Source organism: Phaethon lepturus, unplaced genomic scaffold, assembly GCF_000687285.1.
Source record: "Phaethon lepturus isolate BGI_N335 unplaced genomic scaffold, ASM68728v1 scaffold13269, whole genome shotgun sequence".
Taxonomy (NCBI): domain Eukaryota; kingdom Metazoa; phylum Chordata; class Aves; order Phaethontiformes; family Phaethontidae; genus Phaethon; species Phaethon lepturus.
The window spans coordinates 62,224-80,052 of NW_010565603.1; the positions used below are offsets into that span (position 1 = coordinate 62,224).

Consider the following 17,829-nt stretch of genomic DNA (forward strand, 5'->3'; position numbering starts at 1 on the left):
AGTTAACTGAGATCTATACAATGTTATAGGTCTTTGCTGTCCCATCTAAACAGTTCTTCCAACCCAAAGTGCCTTCCATTCATATATGAATATATCATGTTTTGCACATGATGACTGTTTAGCCGGAGTAGAAACATTTACTACTTCCACATACCAAGAAAAGAAGACCTGAATGCTTACTATACAGCTATGAGGCATGAAATATGATAAACCCATTGCCCATAATTATTTCTAGCAGTCATTCATATTGCAAAATTTTAATGGTGATAGTAAGTAATCTCTGGCTCTTGAGATTTCCAATTAAAAGGCATTAGCAGGAGCTACTGTCTAAAAATATGTGTTTTTGTCCTACCCCATTAGCCACAACTAAATATGGAATTTCCCAACGTACAATAGCACATCCTGCACGTACAGTGTCCTTCCTCCTCATTTTCCGTGTGTGGATGCCTTGAGTCAACTTCTCAGAGCTGTTTGCATCAAATAGGCAGAGTCAATTCTGAGAGCTTCAAAAACTATACCAAGCTGGTTAATATAGCCACTATGATATATACCTGGGTGTTTTGGAGCTGGTATTCTGCACACATTCTGGCATTTGGGGTCTTTGTGCTTGTTTCCCTATGTTTCCAGCAGCAGCAATACTCCATTACTTCATGAGTCCCAGCAACCTTAATTAAACAAAGATATTCTCAAAGATCCCTTACTTCCTTATTGCCAGCAGCCACTGGACAGGACCGTAGGTAAGGTCTCCAGCATGGTGCAGAGGTACAACAATACAACTTTAATTAACTTCAAGTTATTCAAAACAAGAGAGACACACAAGGAAAAGCAACCCTTGCTCAGATGATGAGACAGTGGCACACCACACAGGCTGGGAGCAAGCAGAAGCAAGACGGGTTCACTAGCAATTCAACCCTTAAATTTGCGTAACATTCTCATCTTTGCCATTTTAATACTTTTTTTCTTCCCTTTTTGCACACACCTGCAAAACTGAATGTCTGTTGCACAGAAAACAAGGAGAGAAGCTATTGTAGCAAACAACTCAATGGCATTAACTGGTCTAACACAAATGCACTTTGGGTTGTTCTCACAACGAACTTTGGTCAATGCCAACATTTCCAGCACCCAGGTGTAAGTGCACTGGCAAAGGCAGAACCACCGGCACAACAAAAGCCACTGCTCAGCTCACAGACAGTTGTCATAGAGACAGATCAGCATCCCGGGGTAGTCTCATTTTAAATACGCACAGAAATCCTTTTTAACCTGTCTTCCTGTAGGCATCTGTCCTCGTGATTCATTTATAAATTGTTGAGGCCAAAAAGAGAACCATTTATCAGCAGGTCTCCTCTAGGCACGCTTGAGCTAAGGAGCTTTTCTGCAAACTTGATGTTTTTTGTTGAAAGCAAGTTTCTATCTGATTCTCTGGCTAGTGGTTCTAAAAGCTGTGGTTTCGGGAAGTGATCCAGCTTCGAAGTAACCTGGCCAGGAAAAAAAAAAGGAAAGTTGTGGGTAGTGCTCACTTTGGTTTTTAAACCAGGTCAGATCCCTGCTCCAATTTACAGTGTGGGTGCACCAAGAGCTGCGAGAGGACAGCACAGGGGTGGCATTTCATGGTCCTGGGCACAAGGGCAGTGGTGGTGGGGGAAGACAATATTGTGAACGTCTGAACATTTTTTCTCAAAGCCATAGTACAAGGCACCTCTTGCCTTTACATCTGAAAGCTGCAGCTCCAAATGAGAAGCAAAAGAAATACATTAATCTCTGCCTGTGTGGACAAAGTTTCATAAGCTCCTTAGCCACTGAAGGTGCAAAGACTTTAAATCTCTAAAACTAAGTGCTCAGCTGCCTTCTGGAGCTAGGAATCTGGCAGGCAGCACAGGAAACCATATTCTAGGGAAAAAGCCCCAGAAGGTGCCTATGGGGACAGCAAGAGCCCACAGAGTAACAGATGTGTGGCTCTGGTTGCAAAGGTGATCCTGAGACCCAAAGGTCTAACGCAGCAGGATTCCCCTACAGATCTCTGCAGAGGAACGAAAGGAACGGGGAGGGGGGGAAAGAGCAGCAGGTATGTAGGTCGCCATGGCCAGACCCAAACTGAGGTAGGAATTCAAAATTACACAGCCCCAAAGAGACACATACAGAGTGATACTGAATCCAAAAATCCTTAGCTTTCAAGACCATGTGCTACCTCTGTAATTTGACTCAAGGTCTTCTGTGTGACCCAGACACGTTAATTCCCAAGTTATTAAAAAAAAAATATCTTCAACCATTGAGCTATAAAGATTTCTGCTTCTAAAATCACTGCTAAAAGATAAAACCATAGGCAAGCAGATGCTGCTCTCAGACTAGGTCATAAAAATTCAGCAGCGACATTCAAAGAGGAAACGTTCCCCTCACCACGGTATGGCCAGCCCAACACTGCTGCATCTTACTGGAGCCATCCCATATTGGGTGCAAGGGGTTCCCTGGCCAACCAGTATTTCTGCTATTATAAAGATACACCCATGAATGGTTTCATCTGAGAAATGTTCTTAGTTTTTGGGAATAAATCCTAAAGTATGTGGATACTATGAGGGAGATCAATATCATCCCAAAGGGGAAACTGAGGCAGGCAGAGAGAGCACCAGCCCAAGGCCACCACGGCCAGTGGTAAAGCAGGCTGGGACATTCTTCCCCCAATGATTTTAATACCAACAGGAAGCAGTAGAGTATGTCACACTGAAAAATGGCATGGTGGAAGTGAGCAAAACAAGTCATCACTGTTCCATCAGGAGTGACCCCAAGATAGAACCTCTCAAACATAATGCAATGTATAGGAAGAGGGCTCACATCCCCTGGAAAAAAAAAGCACAGGAGTCATCCATGCCCAGCTACCCTCTCCCTTAAGACCGTGGGATGATCATTTCCTTCACTCACATATTTATTTGGAATCTGATAATTCATTGCCCCTAGTTTCCTGCTGGAGTTTGTCTTCCATTGTTCAGGATTTACATTACTCAACGGGAAATCAGTGAGAGGTCCAGCGATTAGAAAGGTGTGTTTCCCATTTGGACCCACCCTTGCTTGCTCGCTCAGGGCTGGAAATCAGACCCAATGAACAACTGCATCCATGGGAACTCAGGGAAGTCGGGGAGCAAAGGCAGAGGGATTAATCTCCTGTTAAAAGCTACAGATTGCTTTTCCGGCCATATGCTGCTGGCCAAGTCCACACACCCATCTCTCACATACTGGTCTTACTCAGGCCTTACAGTAACCACTTTCTCCGTGCGGTGGTAGAGTGCAGTTTATCAAAATACAACTATCAAGGCAGTAGTTGAAAAGAGCAAGTATGGTGAAAGCGTTCCTTGAACTAAAATACAATTCATTCCCAAAGACCTTTACTTTTGTTCTGACATGCTTGCCAGGGGAGAAGGATTTTTGCGTAGCATAAAGAGCCACTTGTGAGATATAATTCAGTTTATCACATTGGTTAGGAACTAGGCTGAGTAGGAATCAGCCCTCTCTGGCGCCCTTAGCAGTGGCTTTTAACCTCGATCTCACAAATGATGCTCCAATACATTCTCTTTATTGGCTCCTCTGTAACAGCACAGAGCAAAACAAAACACCACTAATCTTTTACGGGGTACCACTGGAACAGAATGCTTCTCTGGCCAAATCCTCCCACTGAAAATGTCACAACTGCTTTAAAACATACTTCCCCTGAGGTTACTTTGATAACAGGTACTCAACTAAGGCACATACAGTGACTGCTCAGCACTACACTGTAAGCGTGACTTGCGGAATGCAGCTGGTGACCTTTCTAGGCCACAGCTCCCAGTCACCCATGCACTATTGTTCCAACCCAAACATCTCCAAGGCTTCCCAGTTAGCTCATCAAGTGCAAAGGTTGGGGTTTTTTATGTTTCTCTGGCATTCAGAATGTGCTTGGGAACAAAAGCCCAGCTTATTAGCCATTGTATAATAAACCTCAGAGGGAAGCCTCTGTTCCAAAAGAGGTTTAAGCAAACTCTGCAGGACTTCAAAGTGGGAGTCTGATTTCCAAAAATTATTGGAATACAATTTTAAGAATGATTATTTCCTTTGAGAGCAAGGAGGGACCTTGAGGAAATGCCCGTGCTCCAGGCTCACTTATGTGTGCCTAACCAGTCCCCTAAGTCCCCCTACAACAGATGTAGGCGAGATAGCCTTAGACACCACAGTTCCTACACCAGAAGGTTTATCCTGAAGTATAACACCAATCTCCTCTACCGAAATCCAAGATACAGATGTCTCATCCTGTCTATCTCAGACACAGGGAACAGAACATTGCCTCCACAGTTTTGCCAGACTAAGCCATGTGCTCTGTCATGAGAAGGTTGCAGATTACAGACGCTCATCGTTCTTTTTGCTCTGCAGTGATTTTTCTAAAATTAGACTTTCCTGCAGCTAGAGACAACACTGAGTAAAATGGAAGGGTTACAACATGCCTCTTAACATACAATCGTCCTGTTTACACATCTCAGTATGCTAGCTTCTTTCTCAGCAATATCCTTATGTTGACTCATGCTCATTTTGCAAAATGAAACAATAGAGCTTCCTTATATTAAGAGATTATTTCGTCTCCTGCTCAGGAAGGCCACTGGGTTCTATCAATTACTGGAACCTCTATCCACAAAACTGTCAGAAGCCACCTCAGAGCAGCTGAATCTCAAATATAAAAGTATTTTTGCTGTGATAGTCTAAAATATCTGGATCTACTTGTAAAATAGAAATGACACATACCACAACTGATACAAGATTATTTAAATCATCCCAGACAGAAAACCTCCTCACTAGTATTTCTTTCTCTGAAACACACCCAACACTTACAAGTATTAGCTTAGATAACATTTAGTCATATTCCCTGCCCAGAGAACTGCTATGAAAGCTGTGGAAAACATGAGTATTGCAAGCACAGAAATAAATGTGGAGGATGAGCCTTTCACAGTGAAATGTGCACTAAGGATATCTGACCTGCTTGATAATGAATGACACCATCATGATTTGTTTCATTGTGTAAGTTACTTACCCATTCCACCAGGGTTTTAGGATTTTGAAAAATGTTGGAAAATGGATCACTCTTTAAAAAACAGGAACTTTTCTTTTGATCCAACTTTACTTAGTGCTTTTGGTACATAACTTGATGCTGCTTTTAAGAAGACATTGGCACACAAACCTCCTTTTCTATTCCAGCCTGACTTTGCCCTTTGAGGGGAAATCCTTAGGGACTACAACATGAAATTGCTTAACTGGAGCAGGAGCCCCTTGCAGGGGCTGGATTCACTCACCTGGTCTAAGCGCAGAGCACCATCAATGAAGCGCTGTTTGCGGAGGTGCTGGGCGATTTGATGCAGGTTCAGCACAGCTTGCTGGATCTCAGCTATTGAGTGTTGAGGGGAGGCAGGGGGAAGTTCTTCAGGTGAGAACATCTTCCCAGGGCTTTCAATTATACTCTGTGCATGGTCATAGCTTAGCTTCACACAGGAGCAGATGACAGTCCGCCCAAACCATTCATCAAGGATCTGCAAAATTGGAAAGCATAAATAGATCTGAGGATTTATTCTTCCAGTGCACAAAAGCTTGGGAAGTTGTACAACCACTGGAAGGAATGACACCAGACCTAATCACTGACTGTGAACTTCAAGTGAAGATCTCTTACTGAGGCCACCAAAAGGTCTTTTCCTGATATAGATTCTCTAGTGTCTAATAATGTGTATATGCATAATGAAGTCTTTCCATCACATAGGAACTGCTTGGACCTCTCTCCTCTACCTGATTTCCCTCTTTCATAGAGTACATAAGAGCTACAGCCCAGCTGGAAGTTGAAATCAGTCAGCTGACTCAAAGGTTACTGAGTGCTGGGGTGGCAACAGGCAGATACACACGTGCAAAGAAGGATCTCATATCTAAAACACAGCAGATTGCATTCCATCTCTTTAATTAACATGGCAGGGCACCAGGGGCCAGCCCTAAAACACTCTATTTTCAGGAGTACTGCAGGGATCCCAGTGTCTGACTAGCACTTGTGAAAGTGCCTGAGTAGGACTTTGGTGGGTCTGGAGGAGAGATGGCGAGTCACTGATCCCTTGTTTCTCTGACCATGCCTACAGTCCTAGGTCCAAACTCAAGCCAGGAACCTTTCTGAGCTTCCAAACTATGTTGGAATCTAGAGGAAAACAATCTACAAATCGCCTATAAAATTATTTTAATTTAAACCAGAAGCCACTCCCATTTTAAACTCTGTAACAGAATACCAAAGTAGAAGTAGCAATTCAGAATTATTTCTTAAAGCAGAAAGGAAAAATCTATTTTCAGCTGAGATATATGAGAGTCCGCTCATCAAGCCAGTGAGAAAGCGCAGAGGGACAAAGGGCAGAAGACTTCAGAAAAGTCAAAAGCATGGGCATGAGGGCTCTGGAGATGGATGCAGTCTGTGGTAAACGATTCGAAGCACAAGGGCTCAGAGAATGAATAGAGAATTGTATTTCTGCCTTAGCTAGAAGTGCCACCTCACCCATTCATCAGCACAACAGGACAAGGTAAATCCTGCAAGTCACAGTGTTTGGGGAGAAGAGCCAGCTCGCTCTCTGACAGATTCATCAAGGTCATTGCTTCAGAAACACAAACCCTCTTCTTAACAGAACAGGATTGATCCCCAAGATAGCTTTTCTGCCTCCCTCCCTTATGCCCCACAGAACGTACGTGCAGTGTAACTCAGCAGCTCAGAGCTCTGAAAGTCACAGGGCATTTAAACTCATTTCTAATTAGAAAGTATCCTAATAGCAGAGATGCAGCAAGTGATATCTTGCAATGTAAAGTGCTGTAACTCTCAGCTCACGGTTATTCTGTGTGTGCCCCTTTCTCTATGCCAAGGACAAAGAAAGGAAGAAAAAGTCACAAAGGTGGGCAGAAATGCTGCGACAGTGCTGGCAGCACCTGCTCTGCGCTCTGCTGCGCCCCGTTAAATGTGGTTCACCTTCTTGTGGTGATGGGGGATCCATATCTGGTAGGTCAGCAACATTTGATGAAACTGCCAGACCCAAAAAAACCCCTGATATGAAGCAAGCACGATCTCTGGTGTGGAAGAGGCTGCGCTGCTCTTTAAATGATCCACTTCCAGCAAGTTGAAGATTATTAGCCCATTGGCAATAGATATACTTCAGACTTCAGTAAGACATGGATGGTACTCAGGCACCAAAAAGGTGGTGTTCCTTGTTGAGATGATCTGGGAGCAAGGCTGAGCAGCCTCCATTTGAGCTGAGCGCTTCTACAGACTCTCCAGTTGTAACAGACAGCTTTCTCAAGTTGTTGTTCAAACATTTTCAGACACTTCTATTTCCCTGCTAGTTCCTCCATCTCCAGCTATTCGTTTCTGCATCAAAGGGCATTATCAATTCTGGCTCTCGCTGTTATATTATCCCTCCCTAAATATTTTGTGTTTGGAAAGCACCCTCATTTTGCTATATAAAGTACATGAGTCAGTTCCATCATGTACATGCATGTTGAAAAGGGTTAAGGACTGAGCACAAACCAGAAGGGTAACTCCAAAGAGGAGCACTTCACCCAGTCCCCGGGTTAGCGCTGAAAGCCATCTCTGAGGCTACATGCTGCTTGCTGCCACTGGCTTCCAAGAGCTTTCTCTGTCCCTTGCAGGAGGCAACGGACCAGATTTCCACTTTGCTGTCTGAACTTGAAGCTTTCAACAAAATCTCATTTTTCTGCTTGCTTAGAAGTGGCCAAATGTTTCAGTGCTCTGCTCACTTCCTTGTAAGACGAGAGATGCAGTGTACAGGGCCCCCAGAATATAACTAGAACATCAAGCCTTAGGCAGGCTACATTCAGGGCAAAGTGTCAGGATAAGCAGCCTGTTACTAACAGATATTAAACTACTTTTATTTCTGTTTCCTCAATTTTTCTTTCTTGGTCTCTCAAAGGCAACCAAGCAGTGTGATGCAGAGCACCCAATTTCCATTCCTGCCATGGCTCTAACAGGTGTAAACTGGACAGTGACAACCCTGAGAGGTCTCTTACCAACATACCCAATAAACACCTTCTCACCCAGGTTGCCTGGATGCATTAAAAATAGTTCACACAACAAGGAATGGAGTTTTGGATGCATCTTGCCCTGTGCCGTCCAATAATCCCTGTTTGTAGTGAGCAGAGCTGCCAGACCCAGCCTTACTGCAGCAGGCTAAACTTAACTCTACTCACCATCCAAGCATTTCCTGGAAATGCCCTCCGTCTCTGCCTTCAGCGGCCATCCAAGCAGACACAGGGTAACCACAGCCTTGCGTCCCTGGTTTGGAAAGCCCACCAGAGGGTCGGGCAAGCTCCGCTTTTGCAGGGAAAGCAGCACAAGGCTGGCTGGCCCATGTACCATGGCTGATGGATGGGTGAAGCAGTGCAAAGGAGCAACAGTTGGGGGTTGTGAGCTGGGACTCGGAGATTACGATGAGTAGCCGACAAGACGGGTCTGCAAGGTCTCCCCCATCACAGCAAACCTGGTACACCCAGACTCCAGGCAGCGTACCAGTATCTGAGACATGTCTAGGGTTATGTTAAGGCTTCTCCCAGCCCTGACTGCTTTTGAGAAAAGGCTGTAGTCCCCAGCACATCATGTGATGGCAGTCAGTGTGGCTCAGCTGAAACCCTCCCATTAGCGCAGTCCCTGGTGGTACGGGTCTCTCTGAGGGTGTGACATAGCTACGCACAAGGTTGAGGACCTCCTCCACACAAGGCAGTGTCCATATCACATCCTGGCTGATGACAACAGTTTTGAGCTTGGAAGACACATTGTTTGTACAGGTTGTTTGAGACTGAAGCAATTTCTCTTCCTCACTGGTAGAAGTAACCAGCAGGGTTGTGCTTCAAACATTAGCAGGGAATAACTTAAAAAGAAGAGTTGCATAGTTTGTTTTCAAATATCTTTCTGTTGACTGCATCCGAACAAGAACGTGCTACGTTGTTCCTATAAACGCCCAGCTCTGCTTCTGAAGAACAGCACAGATGCAACAATATGGTTAACGCCTCTGTCCTTGGAAAATCATCTCAGATACATCATGTCACACTATCCCACTGGAGTCCATGGAGCTACGTGTAGCGCTGCTCAGGCAACATTTTGTTATACTCATGGAAAACTAGAAGATAAAAACTCCAGAGCCCAAAAGCAACAGAAACAAGAAAGTGCCTGTCTCCCAGAAAGGGCTGAGCCTGGCATTATTTTTCTAAAAGAAACAAGAAATAAAAACCCCAACAACTTATCAATAGTCACATTCAAGCGAGGAATCTGCGTGGCTTTTCCTTGGAAGATGGTTTAGCTCTAGTCTTGTTTGCTTTGGAACAGTAACAGCAGGAGCTCAGAGCAGCTCTCACCTCTATTCATGCTGTCAGGCTCTGCTTTGCAAGCTCAAGGTTACGATACTGCTGTGCACATGCAGTGCAATGAAGTGCTCTTCGGCCTCATGCGTCCCTCACTGAGGAATGTCCTGTCCTCAATGTCAGTGTTCTCACAGCTCTCCACCACCGGCTGAGGTTCAAAGGCCACCTTGGGGCCTTTGACTCACCTCCCTTTCACCCAGCAGAGCCTGGGAGTGCATGTGATCCTGTTTACACTGAGATGAAGCTATAGTAACACCTAGAAATACAGGAGACACATTCTGCTCCAACTCACAGATAAGCTCTTACAAGAATGCCCTGCTGGGCAAAAGCCCTACAACCACTTCTCCTCTCGGAGGAGTAAATTCTTCTTCAGTCTTCACCTGATACTCAAATCAAGTAACCTCAGTTAAGACTGCAGTCCTGAAAGGCCTCCTAGGAGAAACAAGTTTGCTGAGATGGCCGTAGGCAGTCTGATTTCCAAGGGACAGCACGGTCATGGCCCAGACCACTGCTCTTCCAGAGATCAGCTCCCTGAGCAGACATAAGGCAGATGCTGCAACTACTCTATTTTCTCACTGGCCAGACAGGATTGGTCTGAACACTATTTGGAAAGCAAATAGCATATACGTTGTAGGGTACAAGGACAAGATTTAATTAAAAGCTTATTTTAATTAAGACTTGACTACTAGCTGTTCAAAGACCCCTCAGAGTCAACAAAAGGCCCACCAAGTAGCTACTATTAGGAGGCCCCATGAGTAATCATGCTGTTGCTACAGGAAGTGGAACCCTTTTCACAGTGAATAAAAACCATCTCACTGCCACAGCAGGGACTCACTGGACAAACGCAGACATAGGACTGCAACTGTATTTTGCTAAAGCACAACACAAGACTCAGTATCCTTTGGAGCAGCATGGACAATAATAAGGAAGTTAATCTTTGTAAAAAATTACCAAACTGGCACAAGAAATACTCTCCACAGAGAGAGTTGTGCATGAGCACAATACTAGTTAAAAAAGATATTTCTGAGTACAAAAAGTATACTTCACATAGATCGGAGAGTCCTCTGCTAGTGGCAGTCTTTAGCCCTCCTTGATTAGCGAGGGGACCCTGTGATCACCAAAGAGGAGATTTTTTAGGGTTACAAAGGGTATGGGAGAGGAACAGGGAGAGAAACGAAGACCTGGGGAGAGCTGTCAGGCAGCTGAAGGCAGCTCGCTGCACTGGCAGACAGCCTCCACAACCGTTCCTTGGAAATAACACATGCAGAGGACGGACCTGTGCCTTTGCTGAAGACCTACCGCGCTTTATTTGAGTTGATCTAATTTGCAGCTCTGAAGAATGAAATAGTCTGTTTACCAGAGAGGCCATGGAGGGATACTGCCCTCATCCACTGCCCTGCACAACTGCCTATAAGCACAAGGCAGGGTTGGAGTCAGGGGGGAACATCTTGTCCCACCCAAAGCATTAGATTTTAATTGCTGATGGAGGTAAGACATTAAATGGATGGGTGACCTGGCAAGGAGCAGGAAAACCTCTATTTCTGAAATTCATACAAATATTCTTCCTTTCCCCACTATGTTGTGAGATTATTCCAGTCTGACGTTCCACAGTATCTCATTGGTAAAACAAAGTATAGGGACAGTCCTACATCCTCCAGTATTGTTCACTGACAAGTCCTTTGCTATCCACCTGGGTGTTAAGGGATGGCATTTTTATGACTGTTTGCAAGAGTAGGGGCTGGCCACCACGGTAGGACTGATTAGCAGGATGACTGCCTGCTACTTGAGGTACCTTGCCTTCTGGAGTCATCTTCCACATCACAGAGAACGTCAGTCTATCTTTCATGGGATTGAGACTGCATAACTCCTCACAGAGCAGTTTGGGAAGCATCGGAATCACCTGGAAGAGAAGAGAGCCTTGGTGAGATACGGGCTGTTAGTAGAGACCTGTCTGTGGCCGAGCTTCCCTGACCAGGTGGTAAGAGAGAGGCTCAACAATACACAAAAGCAGAAAATGTGACAAACCTTCAGGATCACATTCTCTGTGGCAGGAGTGGCTACGTCATAGCTCTGGGATGGATCAGCCATGCCAGAGCTACATCAGACGGTGAACAGCATATCAGCACAGAATGAGCAAGTAACCCAAACCCTCTGAAATGAACGGAAGTCAGACACTGCTGAGGCTACCAACACTCGCATCAGCCTCAACCTCAATGAGACCAGAGGGAGCTGTCAGTCTCCCACCTGGGAATCATTCCCAGTGCTCCCCTCTGAGGTATGGAGTAAGCATCTTGGAGCATCCTGCATCCTCAATTATGAAAACACTTTGCAGCTTTCAAGGTCACAAAGGTTGCTCTGTTTGCCACTTCTTTCCCAATGCCACTTTGACACTGGGAAGAATGAGGAAGACACAGCACATCAGAAAACAATGTTGAAGAAACACGGTCCTGGCAGTCAGGAGCTGAAGAGCTTGGATTTTGGAACCATGTTTCCTGCTTTGCCACTGAAGACTCTGTAACCAGGCAAGGAGCTCAAGTCTGCTCCCTGCAAAGCATAAATGAAACTTGCTCCCAAGCATGACAGGAGTGGTGCATGGCTTTAATGAAGATTGAGCCATGCTTTGTAGCACAGATAGGAATGTGTAGATGTTGGTGAGATAAACAAAAGCACCTGTTTTATGACTATTGAACATGGTGTTTGCAAACAGAGGGAGAACAATTACTATTTTACTATAATCAACTCTGAACAAAATGTCAGCCAACAGAAATTTTTGGCAGGGATTTTTTAACCTGTGTCCTAATTCCTTACAACTAATCAATGTTTCTGCTGAACACTGAATTACCAAACCACAAATTACTAACCTGACTATAGCAACAAGGCAAAAGATTTGGAGCATATTCACTCTAGAGCAAACCCGAGCAGCTCCAATTTTTCTGCCATATAACTGGAGTTATTTCCCAGGTGAAGTCTGCAGTAAAGATCATATTTAGCTGCTGTTTAACAAAGCAAACCTAATTATTAGAGTTTCACATTCTTATTTCCCTTCTCATTATTTACCTTTGTGAAGAAGCAGTAACTGCCCTCAAAGAACCACCATGTTGTTGTTCTTGTTTATTCTGCGTGGTAATGTGAGCTGGTGCATCCCCGAAAAACAGAGAGAGACATGCTTTACTTAGTTGCCATAAAATATGTTAGCTATTTAATTTAGTTCCTGTTTTGATTGCCCTGCTGTGCCACCCTGTAAGTTAGAACACACAGCAAGCAGACCAGCATGTAAATCCTAGCTCTTCCAAACTCTGTGACACCGATGTGGTCATTTCAGAGATAAGATTTTCTATCTAGATGCCAGGGGAACAACTGTTCTTCAAAACAGTAAGGAGGGGAAAAAAAGTCTCAGGTGTCCATTTTCTCCTCAAGTGCACACACTTGATATTTACCTTTTCCTTTGAAGGAAAGACTCTTAAAATATTTAATCACATTTGTGGTTTGGCACCAGGCAATGGCTATAAATCCATTCTAATTGCAGTGCATATTAATGCCAAAAGGTTAACTGTACGGTCTCTGACCATCAAGGAGTTGCTTGCAACATGAATCAGCAGCACTGGTTCAGCTGGAAGGTCACAAGGGCACAGATTATGATAAGCTGTTTCCCGCAACACAAAGGCCGTCAACTCTGTTATTCCAGTTGTGAACAGTACATTAACAATACTCGTACATTCATAACTCACAGATCCAGTACGTGAGCTCTGCCATGCTGCCTACAAGGACCCATACCACAGGGTTATAAATTTAGCATGAGCAGTGCCAACTCATACCACAGAAAGGACAGAAAATAGCTTTATAGACTATTGGAAATCCCTGCCTGCCTAAGATCACCCATGACCACTGTAAGACCCTGAAGTTTATGTCACAGTGAACAAAGTGACAGTAATTTAATAAAAGCTCCCATGCCCTTTTCCACCCAAATTAAAAGCTGCAGTTACTAGCTTTCTCTCTCTCCCCCGCTCTGTGATTGATTATCTGATAATGTTCTGTACTTATTGAATATTTCTGTGCCTTAGCACATCCTCTTTCCTTTCACATCTCCTGAAGCAATAACAGTCTGCTAGAAAAATGCCTACATGAAACATGAAAGCCCGTCCACAATGAATAGCCCGAACGAAACAACAGGATGCTTGTTTTAAGTGTACTTGAGCAGGATTAATATCCGATTCAAGAGGCTATAATTCTATGGAAGGGCTTTCAATGATGTGAAACGCAAGCAAAGCTTTAACTCAGATCATAATTACAGCACTAAACACTCACCAAGCAATTAGCTGTAACAAACCTACTGTTAAATAAGGAAGCATCAACCTGTATTACCCTTGTTTTACAGGGGAGAAAATTTAGGCAAAGTAACTTAACCCAAGCCATGGAGGAAATCTCACACGAGAGCAAGAATTCAATCAACCTCTTCCTGGGCTCGGCGAATACATACGTAACATAAGACAACGTGACCTTGCATTGAAGGTATTTCAATTTTATCTACCTTACTGGATTAAAAGAAGAAACAGGTTTTCAACACCACAACAGTCCTGGCTAACTGCCTCCCTCTGCTTTAAATTCGCTATTCCAGAGAATAAACCAACCGTTACAAAGCACAGAAGTTTAAGTTATAAATGCACATTTCCTTTTTTCTTAACATGATACGGTCACAGGCTGAAAAGATTCTTAGTAGTTGCAAGCCCAGCATTTAACATACAAAGATGTCACAATCATGTCACACTTGGAGAGCAAGATGTTTCAGGAGTTATCCCAGGGGCTGCCCAGAAGGAACTTTTGCAATAGGATTATCTCCATCTTTTTCTGAAGGAGACGCAGCATGAGAGGAGATTTCCCTAAGTACGTCTTTAATGCCCAGATTTGCAAAATATCAGGGTTGCATAGCATTACCTCAAATAATCCAGAGGTTGCCCGGCATCTTTTAAATGCTTTGCCCTTCCCGTGACTGTCTGCCAAGAGACAGCAGTGTCTGCCAGCTGCCCTGCGGAGCACCACGGCACGCAGAAATCCAGCTAGCTGAAACACTGCCGAGGGATATCACCTCCAGCGTGAAGTGGTTTCCTTAGCAAATTGCTAAGGATGTGCCTATGTTGGGGATCACATCATTCAGCTTGGTTTTACTGCAGGTAGAAATAACGTCACCTGGGCTTATACAGGGATCATAAAGCTGGAACGGGGAGGGGTGTATAAATGTACTTGAATCTAGAAATGCAGTTGGAGAGATCCAGCAGGGCTAAGGAAAAAACTTTCACAATGAAAAACAGGACCTATGGCCCCCAGGAAATCTTTTCTAGTGAACGTATCATAGAAACCAGGGCTGAAGAAAGGCTTGGGTGGTGAGAGCTTGCCTGGTTTTCATCTCCCTGTATCAGTCAGATTAATAAAAGACATCATCTCTCCCTACAAGCGCAGCAGGGCCCAAGAGATCCTGGAAAGGGCACTTTGAGTGAAAGGCTGACAGCCACAATGCTCGCAGCTGTGGGTCTGCATTTCAAATCAAATTACAGACAGAGGATCTCTCTCTCCCTATTTCCAAGTCCTACATGAAAAATCTCCAGCGCTACCATACGCAGCTCCAGCACTGCCCGACAGCCTCCCCTCCATGCTACCAGCTCTGCCCACAGGCAGCCGTGCGTCCCAGCACACCAAAGCAGCGGGCAGCAAGGGAAAACCGAAGTAAGAGAAGGCACAGCTGGGGCTGGGGGGATGCATGGCTGCATGGCGGAATCACTTCAGACACAGGAGGATGGAACCTGCTTGTGAGAGCCCTTGGTTTGAGTTTGTTTTGCCTCTTGGGATAATAAGGTGCTTCCAGAAACCAAATGAGAGTTTCCAGCCTCAGACTCATTCCTAGGGAGCTGGGCAGCGAGAGGGAGCACACGCACACTGGGATGATAAAACTCCCTGTTCTTTTTAAAATCGGAACCATCTGCTGCAGCCAGGACTGACTCACCAGCCAGGTTCAGAGTGGGTTAGCCAGCGCGGCTCTCATCAATGGACTCGCTGTAGCAACTTTTCAAGGAAGAGATGGGGAAAACTGATCAGTCAACCAAAGGGAAAAGGGAACAAACTCCGGTTCAGAAAAAAATTCAAAGTCGCACAGACAGCTTTGCTCCTTTCAAGCAACCCCATTCTGCTTTGCCTGCCCGCTCAGGCTTGGTTCAGTTGGTTACAAACACCACTGACTCCCAGGGTGACCCCTTCTCCCACCACTGGTCTGATGGGGAGGGACTGTATTAACCAAGAGTTTCCATCAGCTGCTCTCCCCAGAGATGGGAGGAGGACGCTGAGGTCCAACAATGGGGTGGGCTCAGCAAGCCTCTTGCTTACACACTAAAAGACACTCAAAGGAAATAGGCAATTTGTTTATGAGCCAAGATTTCTGCTCAAGACTTGTATCAACACTTCCATGAATTCAGATTTCGAGCAACTCTTTGTTACTCAGCCTGAGATTATCAAAATATCAACACCCTGACAACCTGCTGGTGTCAAAAGTGAGTATCTCGAAGTCCTTGGACTCAATATGAAGACAGGCTTACAGTTCCGATCTTTGATCTCCAGTATAAAATAGGACCAATAAAATATTATAGGGATTTATGGCTGACCTCTCACTCGAGCTGCTTCACACCTAAAATAACACTATAAGATGTGCCAAAAAAGAGGAAACTGTTTAGGTTTTCTTGCTGCTTAAAACCTGATACACTCTTATTTCAAAAACTTTCTACTTTTATTAAATAGACCACTAGCAATTACACAATAACTCCCCTTCTGGATACATGGTTCACGAAAATTAAATATGTGGCTTTATTTAACTTCTTTGGAAGGATTAGCATGGTGCTAACCTCTAGCAGAATCACAGCTGTCTTAGGAAACAGTTCCATCAAAGGAAAGCATATTTTCTACAAGAGTCATGCTACCATCTTGTTTCAGACAGCCTGTCTGCTTTCCTTTGCCCATCCCCTCTCTTCTTATCATCTCTTGCAATTAAAGTATTAACCATTTCATCATCTAACTTAGTTTTCACTCTTAAAATATATTTTCTGCAGGGCAGAAGTGTGGGTAAAACACTAATGCTGACTGCTGGGCTAAAGCAGTTGAGCAATTGAAGATTACGGGTATGCTGGCATTGCACATGACTGGCTGGTAGTGGCTGGGGGGAAAAAGCCCTCTGAAAGAAAATTCAATTAGTTTTTGAATTCAGATAGATTTTTATGAAAAATGTTTCCTTTCTATATAAAAATCTTCCTTCTCTTCTCCCTTTTAAAAAAAAATCACATGCCTTCAAACCATAGTATTTTGACTTGGAAATACTGCCACAACATCTTCCTGGACTGCAGCTTTGCTGCCCTGCAGTGACACCCCCCCTGAGCCAGCCCACGTCTCCGATAGCGAGCTACAGCCGTTGAGTCACCCATCAGAGAGGGAAGCACAGCACCGCAGAAGCCAAGGGCTTATCACTGGAGAAGCTGTAGGACTGGGAGGGCGCTGGTGCCAGAACTGCTGTTTCCATGAGATATGCATTGCTTCCCACTCCTGGAGAACAATAAGTTGCTGGTAAGTGGCGTCTTCCAGCACGGCCACTCCTTCATCCCATGCTGCAGCACCTGTGTGCTGTTGGGCTTGCTACCACCAACACAGCTTGGGCACTGCTGCATTGCTGACACGGTTACTCCGTGCAACCCATACCCACAGAGACCTAAAATTCATCCAACTCACTGATATCCCCTGAAGCTATGCCTTGTTATTTCTACCCAAGGAAAGTTACGGAACCACTACTAAAGGTTAACAGCTTGATATCAAACCACTAATTTGATTTCAGTAGTGTAAAATAAATAATTTTATTATCTGCAAAGTGTGGAGAGGACACAGTAAGCCACTGGAACAAGCATCATTACAAGACCCTCCCTGGATAGCCACCCTGGGAACATCCAGGAAGGGAGGGGAACAATCACTCCTAATCCTAAGTAGCAAGTAGGATATGTTTGTTTATTAGACAAAAGGTGCCTTGTCATCCTGAAAAGGGCCACAGAGACAAGGACTTCAGCCTGACTGAATGGGAGTGTGGAGAGAGGCAGATTAATCTGCTCCTATGAGATTGCCTCAACACTCCTCTTCATGCAGCTGATGCTTCAGGTCAACACAGGACACTAACAGCCAAGTTTCCCGGCTTCCCTGCACGCACAGTGCCGGCGGTATCTGACAAGCTAGGAAATGTTTCTGTGCATTCAACTGAAAATGTGACAGGCACAGACAAAACCTGGAGGTTTCCCTTCCAACAATGTTAAACTTGAACCTGTTCATTTTTAAAGTACAGAAGTCAACTTTAAACTTGACTTCAATGTTTGGTTCTGTTATGCTAAAATCTATACTATTTCAAATATCTTTTCACTGCAT

At 44.5% G+C, this 17,829-nt stretch overlaps 1 protein-coding gene across 1 annotated transcript in view; it reads right to left on the bottom strand.

Annotated features, from left to right (window-relative positions):
* The window catches only part of DIS3L2 (DIS3 like 3'-5' exoribonuclease 2), a gene marked incomplete at its 5' end in the record, with an annotated part of 120,070 nt that overhangs the window by 58,930 nt on the left and 43,311 nt on the right, over positions 1-17,829 (bottom strand). Inside the window, 2 exons of the mRNA XM_010295240.1 lie at positions 5,304-5,537; positions 11,186-11,293. Of these exons, the coding sequence (XP_010293542.1) occupies positions 5,304-5,537; positions 11,186-11,293 (342 nt within the window). The remainder of the gene's footprint in view (positions 1-5,303; positions 5,538-11,185; positions 11,294-17,829) is intronic.